This window comes from Typha latifolia, chromosome 11, assembly GCF_019914945.1.
Source record: "Typha latifolia isolate L0001 chromosome 11, TyphaL0001v2, whole genome shotgun sequence".
Classification (NCBI taxonomy): Eukaryota; Viridiplantae; Streptophyta; class Magnoliopsida; order Poales; family Typhaceae; genus Typha; species Typha latifolia.
The window spans coordinates 8,601,800-8,611,048 of NC_133096.1; the positions used below are offsets into that span (position 1 = coordinate 8,601,800).

A 9,249-nucleotide genomic window follows, 5' to 3' on the forward strand; every position below is an offset into this window, starting at 1 on the left:
GCGTTGAGGATGGCGGGGGGAGGATCCAGACTACAGGTAGAGACTGACTGCACCGAGGCCATCAGCTGCGTGCAGCAACCAGAGCGCAGTCCATGGCGCGTCCGAAACCTCGCGAGTGAATGCGCGCGTTTAGCTAGTGAGTGTGGTGAGATCAGGTTAACCCATGTTGGGAGAGAGGCCAATGCGGTCGCAGACTGGGCAGCAGCGAAGGCCAGTTTGGCCTCGGCGTACTGCCACGTGGAGCGTCTAAATAACGCTCCACCGGAATTATGTAACCTGTTAGCTGTCGACGCGGACACGTGGCGACAGCAAAATAATCGAAGCTGACCTCAGCTCTTTTGCAGTCAAAAAAAAAAAAATACTTTTTTCTCGAGGGGTGAGGGTGACGTAGAGCAATAGTTGAAGGGGTCGAGATGTAATTATTCTAAAAAATTATGCATGTAAAATATTAAATTCTAAGAGAAATTATATTTTAATCTTGTGGTTGTTTAAATTCACCTCACCTCCTATAATTTTATTTGTATCACTTACCCTCTTATAATTATATTTAAACTAAAATTATTATTTTTCATTTATTTAATTAATCTATAAAAATAAAATTATAGATAATTAAATAAATTTTGTAATATATTTAAAATATATCAATTAAATTTTATATGATAAAAATATAATAAAAATAGACATACATTCAGTTCAATACATTTGTCATACTTTTACCATATAGATTGATATTTTTTTAATATGTTATAAATAAAATTATACGCGTGAACTAAATTTATGCCTTTAACATATAAGGTAAAATAAAGTTTCACCTAAATTTTATAAACAGAAAGGAAGCAAATAAAGACGACCGTCTAGCGCTTGCAAACGCGTAACGCGTTCCGCGAGTCACCGTACGCGAGAGACTTTCCCGATTAGTCTGCACCAATCTCAAACTCCTTGGTTCTCTCCACTTGTTAGCCACTTAGCTGCTAATTTCTCCTTTCTAGGGTTAGGGTTTCTGCATTCATGGCGACGGCTCAGCAGCAGCAGCAGAGTGGTGGAGGGGGCGCTGTGCCTAAGAGGAAGCCAGTGTTCACGAAGGTGGATCAGCTCAAGCCGGGGACGTCGGGGCACACCCTCACGGCGAAGGTCCTCAGCTCCACCACCGTCCTCAACAAAGGCCGCGCCGCTGCCGCCGCCTCCGGCAACCTTCGCCCGACCAAGATCGCCGAGTGCCTCATTGGCGACGAGACTGGCACTATCGTCTTCACCGCCCGCAACGAGCAGGGTTCGATTTTGTCATCTTTTTCTCTTGATCTCTCTTTGGTTTTTTTTTTAAGAAATCGAAATGCTGATTGGATTTTATTCTGGATTATATGTTTTTGATGTCGGTATTTTGAGATTTGATTGATTGAAATGTATGCAATTGGAATTTTGCAGTTTATGTTATATTCTTTCTTTATCATATATAGTCGTGGACCTAATTCTCAATTTGGGTTTTCATGAAGGGAAAGTAAGAAGAAATTTATTTGTTCCTTTATCTTTTTCAGTTGCCTTGATATGGTATTTGTATCTAGATCCTAAAGATATCATTTTGGTACATTTTTTATATTGGATATCATTTCTCAAAAAAGTTTTCCATAAAGTTGAACCTTATTTTCTTTCTGTTGAACCGTAGCTACTTAGGATAGCTAGATGCTCTTTGTTTTCTCACATAATGGTATTCATACACTGAGTTTGGTCCTGACTTATTGTTATTGAATCAACTTTAGAGCTGCAATAAGGTTTTTGCTAGTCAAGTGAATAAGAAATAATGAGAAATCAGCTAGGGTTCCATGGTGAACTATCGTTAAATCTATAATGTTTTCCCTTTTGCTTTCTTTTGTCGAATGATCGAACAAAATGAAGCCAACCATATATTCCAGAATAATCGGAGAACTTGGGTGCTAAGAGACTTATTTCAACCAGCACTGTCCTACTTCCAAACTGGACCAACATACCTTGGGTTTTCCGGATAATCCTCGACAGTAGGGGTAATGTATATGTGATGTCCAGCAGTCTATAAAACACTTACATCTGCATTGAGTGTCATAATCATTTTTAAGTTAAGATGATTCAGGACCACCCAATGTTCTTCTTATGAATCTGGATTCGATCAACATGGAGGTTAAATGCTGATTGCAGCATGTGGTGGTGCATAAGTTGAGTGTCATATCAGGCTTCACAAATTAGACGCTCCCGGTGTATACAATAGATATGCAGATAAGTCGGAACAGGGTCCTCCCGATCCTTATTGGACTATTGGTTAGCACTTATGAAGCACGGACACGACACGAGTCGGGGACACGTGTCCTACACAGGTCTGAAGTATCCTTAATTAAAAAAAATATTAAAAAATATTGGACACAGGGGTGACACAGCGAGACACGGGTGGGACACCGACATGACTAATATCTGTGTTAAATGGTCAGGTTTGAGCCCGGATTCAAACCCAAAGCTAATTTCCCCAAATCCTCACCCGTTGGAGGAAATCTCTTTGTAATCTAGAACTAGATTACAAAGAATCCCATTTGAATTTGTTATGCCTATGTTCATGTGCAAACAGAATTTGCCCTCAGTTAATTTTAGGCCTTATATTTTATGTTGATCGCCCAACCTGACTCTTCATTTACTCTCTTTTGATATGTTGTTTGTTAACTTGTTATCTTTCTACAGTTGATATGATGGAATCAGGCGCCACCGTCATTCTCCGTAATGCAAAGATTGATATGTTCAAAGGCTCGATGAGACTAGCTGTTGACAAGTGGGGCCGTGTTGAAGTTACTGAACCTTCTAGTTTCACAGTAAAGGAGGACAACAATTTGTCGCTTGTTGAGTATGAACTTGTCAATGTCGTTGAGGAATGAAGACTGTTGCTTGGCTGATGATTGACCTTTGAAGGAGCCCTTGAAGTCCTGCAGACTTAGCGGTTAGTTCTCATCTTGTCAACCTGGTAATTTATCTGAAACAAAAGTTCTCCAGAAACAGTATGAAGTTGGAAATTTCTTGTTGAAGCAAGTGATGGTGTCGTGTTTCATTAAGAATTTTACTCATGACTAGGTTATATGCTGCATCATTGTGGTTTTTACAGTGGCTGTAAGTCGTTGAAGACATGTTATTTTATCTGATGCACAATTAAGTGAACTTAGATGCAAAAGTTTTACTGGTGACAGAATCTGTGATATACTGATATCTATTCGCTTTATTCTACTAAAGGTACAACCAATTAATTTGATTTGTTTTACTTCATGTAATCTTCTGTCACAATGGACATGACATCTCTCTCTATTGCGCGTGCTCTCGTGCACACAAAATGCAGATACACCCAGAGATGTATATTGTATTATGTACTCACATTTTTTTTCCTTTGAGATGTGTATTCTCTGGACGGTCTCAACAGACCTTGCCATGCTGCATCAACAAGGTGTACACATGAAACAGAGAAGTATCGCTAGTTTCTCTGTCACCCACCATGTTTATCTTTTCTTTTCCTATTCCTTTTAGTGTTATCAGCTCTCTCAATCTTTCGGATGTCCAGTATTCGTATTGTTATGTAGGATTACTATATACTGTTGATATAGTATGAGTTGCTGCTAAAGGGTAATGTGCAACTGTTGTTCTCCTCTTACATTTTCGTTTCCAGCGTCTCATTATTTATCATGGAAAACAGGCCTGAGCATATTCAGTCCAAATTGCTGCAAATTATAAGCAATTTCAGGTTGGTTTTGCTAAATAAATAATATACGATACATGTAACAGGGAGTACTCTCGTGGTAGAGTAGTTTTTTCCCCCCTTTAATTTTAGAAAAAGAATGTAGACGCAAGTGAAAAATTAATAAACTCCCATAATATAGTTCATAAACCACACACTCAAATGCAATATGACAAGCATAAATCTGGCAACAGTCGTACATGTTTGTCGTAATTAGCTATGACGTAGTTGGTAGCAACTAAAAACTAAAGATAAATATTTCACGGGGCAAACTCCTCTGGGCTCTCCTGGTTATCTTGGTAATTCTTTTGGAACTCATCCACTGCATCTTCATACTCATTACCAGTCTCATAGCTATATCCATCACCAGGAATGTTTCTTGATTCATATCGATTACCATATCGTTCGCCATTAACATCGTAATAGTACCTGCCATTCTCTACATCACTCATACCATAGTGCCTATTAGGCCACACCTCCTTGGTCTCGTACCTTTTCTGGTTGAACTCCTCATTTGAAAACTTTGAAGGAACGTAGCCTTCGCCATCAAGCTCAGTGTAGTAGTTGGTCATGGCGGTCGGCAAGGATTCGTCGGCGAGATGGGCATAAAGGCCATAACCATGATGACTTTGGGGAGGCAGAGCTGTTCCAGCGTCGTCATTTCCGACGACGGGGGCCGGCGCGACAGCTTGCTTCAAGTCCTCGGTGCGTGTTATCTTGTTAAAGAAGAAATAGTTCTTCCTTGCATGGGTTTGTTGGGAGGATAAGGAAAGAAAGAGGAGGAAGAATAGCAGCGAGATTTGCTTTACTATGGAAGCCATTAGGATGGGAGATACTATAGATGTTAGTGGCTTCCACTGCTAGTATATATAAAGAGATGGGCGTGTGATGATAGCGAGGATTGTGGATAGTGGGGGGGATTGCATCATGGCATTTTGTGCACGCTGCATGTGATATATTCCTGAGCCCTCCAACAGAAGTCATCAACTGGAGGAGTAAATTTAGAGAACAAAAGTGTAGCAATTGACTCTACTCATGCTCCAAAGAAAGGAACAAACGTGAGTGAGAGAGCCTTTGCCTCTCTCTCTCTCTCTCTCTCTCTCTCTCTCTCTCTCTCTCTCTCTCTCTCTCTCTCTCTCTCTCTCTCTCTCTCTCTCTCTCTCTCTCTCACACACACACACACACACACACACACAATTAGAAAGACACAAACACCGTTAATTTTGGATGAAAAATATAACGATAATAGAGGTGGTAAGTCTCGAGCAAACAAACCAAGCTTGAGCTGGCCTAGTTTTAGGTTCAATTGATGAACACAGAGCCTGCACTTGACAAAATGATTCAGATGGTATTATCTTGTCTTTGACCCACATCATACTCTAATCTTTCTAAGCAGCGTGACAAAATTTAATCTTTCGGAAAAAAAAAAAATCTTACTTTAGTACCAATTTGATCCATGTAGATTAGTCCAAGCACTCATCAGATACATACCAAAATTAGAAAAAGAATATAGGAAGATGGTAGAATTCGAATAAAGACAAAGTGGAGCAATTAAATACACCTTATAAAATGCTATTAATTATACAAAGTTATAAAAGACATGCTAATTTAAGCACTCGAGTCGTGACATTTTTCTTCTTCTAAATCCCTCTGCGGATATAAAAAGAGCTGGAAAAAAAAAAAGGTGTCCTCTTTTCATAACTATCTCAAAATAGATTGTTAGCGAGAGGAGAAGAATGAGAACCGTACAGAGGGAGGAGGAAATAGAAGCAAACGACGTAGAAAGATCGAAGAGAACAATGGGGGATTGCAAGCCTTTGGGTTTCTTGATAGGTTTACCTTTCGCCTTGCTCTCGTTGGTCCTCTCCATTGTTGGCGCCATCATTTGGATCATTGGGTTAGTAAATCCTTCTTCTTATCTCAATTATTTCATCTACCATCTCTCTCAACCTCTTCATCTAATACTTTTACTATTTTACATTGCAGAACTCTGTTGACGATCGTGTGCCCTTGCTGTGTATGCTTCGCTTGGTTGGCAAATACTCCGATGGATCTCATCCAGCTTCCAGTGAGCGTGATACAATGCTTTGTTGATCTAATCCCATGCTAGTTGTATAATATTATTCAGAATTAGTTGTTTATTTGACAAATTATCTACTGTATCTTTTGTTGTAATTCTTTTTTTTTTTTCGAAGTTTCATGCATATGTGTATTAATATACGTGGATATTATTGGTCTAAACCAAGTGGAGCTTTTGGAGATCAATAATTTTTGTAAGAAAAATTAATAGTGTTTTAATTAAACTATTAAAGCTGCTGGATTTGAACCACGATTGTCTACGAAATTTTCGTATTAAGAAAAAAAAAAATCAAATGATGCATATCTGATCATTATTCTAAATTATGAGCTCGTAGATTAACATATTAATTTTAGCGTTCACGAAGAGAATCAAACCGAGATTTATAGAAGAGCTACAGATGTGAACATTGTTTTGTTTTTTTAATTATTAAAAAAAAAGTACTCTAAAAACGAGAAATTGACTATTAAATATCCTCCAACGAGGAGCAGGTTTTGTACAAAATATAAAATTAAATGATCACGTGCTGTGCATATGCCGTCTTACTAGTTTATAATCATAACAAACTAGTCCAGCTTCTTCTCGAGCTTTCTAGAGAGTTATCCCACTCTCTTTCTTCCAGATGCTTCCACCTTCCGCTTCTACCTCCTCCTCCTCGCTTCCTCTCGCTTCTCTCCATCATAAGACAACTTCCAACCCAACTCCATTGATTAATTGAGAGAAGCAATAGGAGAAGAGCGATAGGAATCCGAGAGAGATGGGAGTGGATTACTACAAGATCCTTCAGGTCGACAAGAACGCGAGCGACGACGATCTCAAGAAATCTTATCGGAAGCTCGCCATGAAATGGCATCCTGACAAGAATCCGAACAACAAGAAGGAAGCCGAAGCCAAATTTAAACAGATCTCTGAGGCCTACGAGGTAAATATTTAATCATACCCCATCACGAATCTCCTACGAATTATGGATATTCCCTTAAAGATCGTTTCATATTTCCTCTAAAGATTCGTTTCTCGCCACACCTATCTCGAATTCCCTCTAAAGATATATTTTTCGTTTCGAATTTCTTCCCTTTTTAGCCAATTGCTCGCCATTCTATAGGTACTAAGTGATCCCCAGAAGCGCGCCGTCTACGACCAATACGGGGAAGAGGGGCTCAAGGGGCAGGTCCCGCCGCCAGGGGCGGGCAGCTCCTTCTTCCAGGGAGGTGGCGGAGATGGGCCCACAGTGTTCCGCTTCAACCCAAGGAACGCAGACGACATATTCGCGGAGTTCTTCGGGTCATCGAGTCCGTTTGCTAGCATGGGCGGCGGCGGCGGCGGCGGTGGCGGCGGCGGCATGGGTGGATCGAGGTTCTCCAGTGGGTCATTCGGGGACGACTTCTTCAGGTCAGCATTCACCGCCGCCGCCGGCGCTGGCGGTGCCGATGTCCACATGAACTCGCACCGGCAGCACAAGGCGGCGGCGATCGAGAGGTCGTTGCCGTGCAGCTTGGAGGAATTGTATAAGGGAGCAACAAAAAAGATGAAGATTTCTAGAGAGATTGCAGATGTGAGCGGGTGCGTTCAGTTCCTCTCTTTATAAGTTTGGTTTTATTTGTTCCCTTTGTGCCAAAAAATATAATCTTTTGCATTTACTTTTATCTCATGGGCCTTCTTTTTATCTTATAGATAGAATCTAAATTATATTTATTCCCAGGCGACCGAAGTTTCATCGCACTAGCTTATAGCATTAGAACTAGAAGAACATAAACCCATGAACGTCGAGATCCTTTTAAAAAGATAGTAGTGAATTTCCAATTTTACTACAAGTATTACACCTTTGCTTTGTGTAGTGACATGATGCCATAAAATGTATGTGTTCTCAGAGAAAAGGTATCAAAAATAAGATGGATGAGAATATAGTTGAAATCTTAGTTTAATTAGAGTAGATTGTTTTTTTCCTACTTAAACTAAAATTTTTTAATCGGAATAATTTAGTTTAAAATTTGAACCGAATCCCAACTACCCAAGGTCCATACATATTGTATAAATCTGTGAACCAATGTTGATAGATTACTTCCTATCCTATCTCTCCAAACAATCTCCTTGATCTTAAAGGATATGTAATGGGATTGTCGTTGAGGTTTGAACTAAATTAAATGGTTCTACAAGTAATGCATATAAAATAATAATTTGATTGCTTCATAGGTCTAGAGTTAAGAGTCTCATTTAAGCAATTTCTTGGTTTGTAGCTCGCCCTAAAATGCAAGACTAGAATTTGTACCTATAGATGAATTCTACCTTTCAGTATTTACATTTTAAGCCTCATGTTTTGAGGGAAAGGTATCAAAAATAAGATATTCTATGAAAATCAAAGTTGATATTTTGAAAATGCCCTCTCATATTTTCTAAGAGGAGGCCACTCTTATGGAGAGATAAGAGAAGGGTATTTTTAAAAATCTAATGAAATATTTTTTCTGTCTATAGGTCATAGTCTATTTTCCGCGTATTGTAAGGATAAAGCCCATAATGGAGAGATTGAAATCCAAATATTGAAAATGTAGACTATGAGTGAAAAATGTAAGGTGTGAAATATAGTTGTCCCGTGAAAAAAGAAAAAAGAAATTGAATTAGTGAATAACTGTATAGCTTATCAGACTACTTTTACTGAACCACACCCCTCCCTTTGTTGTGTTAATAATGTGTATTCAGGAAAACAATGCCAGTGGAGGAGATCCTGACGATCAATATAAAACCCGGTTGGAAGAAGGGCACCAAGATCACCTTCCCGGAGAAAGGAAACGAACAACCAAATGTTGCTCCCGCTGATCTTGTCTTCATCATCGACGAGAAGCCCCATCCAGTGTTCACAAGGGAAGGGAACGACCTCGTCACGACGCAGAAGATATCGCTTGTGGAAGCATTAACTGGTTACACCGCTCAACTAACTAGCTTGGATGGTCGTAGCATTACTATTCCGATAAGCAACGTTATCCATCCTGGATATGAGGAAGTCGTTGCACGGGAAGGCATGCCGATACCCAAGGATCCGACCAAGAAGGGGAACCTTAGAATCAAATTTGATATCAAGTTTCCTAAGTATCTCAATGGAGAGCAGAAGGCTGGAATCAAAAGATTGCTGGCATAATGACAAGTGTGTGTTTGCCTATTGGACCCTGGTAAGGTACAAGGTCGATATGTATTATTCGAGAAAGCGGAAGAGATGAGCGATGTTCAAGCTTTGATTGAGATTTGAGATGGTTGATGTGAATCTATGTGTCTAATCTGTAGGCAAAATATAGAGGAATATTATATGCAGGTTTCGGTCGGTTGGTCGTTCTAGTATCTTTTCTTGTTACCCCATTTCGTGGAATATTATATACAGGTTTCATCTTGCGAGCTACCAATTTGCCCGTGAAAAGCTAAAGAATTCCAAGGTTGCCCATATGTTGGAATA

At 39.6% G+C, this 9,249-nt stretch overlaps 3 protein-coding genes across 3 annotated transcripts; all 3 read left to right on the forward strand.

Moving 5' to 3' along the window:
• Positions 1-876: 876 nt before the first annotated feature.
• On the forward strand, positions 877-3,178 carry LOC140797769 (uncharacterized protein At4g28440-like). The gene is made up of 2 exons (XM_073151417.1): positions 877-1,270; positions 2,698-3,178. The coding sequence occupies exons 1-2, from the start codon at positions 1,009-1,011 to the stop codon at positions 2,886-2,888; spliced, it is 453 nt and encodes a 150-aa protein (XP_073007518.1). The 5' UTR covers positions 877-1,008; the 3' UTR covers positions 2,889-3,178.
• A 2,313-nt stretch (positions 3,179-5,491) lies between these two features.
• Positions 5,492-5,954, forward strand: LOC140798141 (signaling peptide TAXIMIN 2-like). The gene is made up of 2 exons (XM_073151899.1): positions 5,492-5,630; positions 5,720-5,954. The coding sequence occupies exons 1-2, from the start codon at positions 5,533-5,535 to the stop codon at positions 5,841-5,843; spliced, it is 222 nt and encodes a 73-aa protein (XP_073008000.1). The 5' UTR covers positions 5,492-5,532; the 3' UTR covers positions 5,844-5,954.
• A 434-nt stretch (positions 5,955-6,388) lies between these two features.
• On the forward strand, positions 6,389-9,195 carry LOC140797397 (uncharacterized). Its single transcript, XM_073150796.1, has 3 exons — positions 6,389-6,732; positions 6,913-7,370; positions 8,505-9,195. The coding sequence occupies exons 1-3, from the start codon at positions 6,568-6,570 to the stop codon at positions 8,938-8,940; spliced, it is 1,059 nt and encodes a 352-aa protein (XP_073006897.1). The 5' UTR covers positions 6,389-6,567; the 3' UTR covers positions 8,941-9,195.
• Positions 9,196-9,249: the final 54 nt, after the last annotated feature.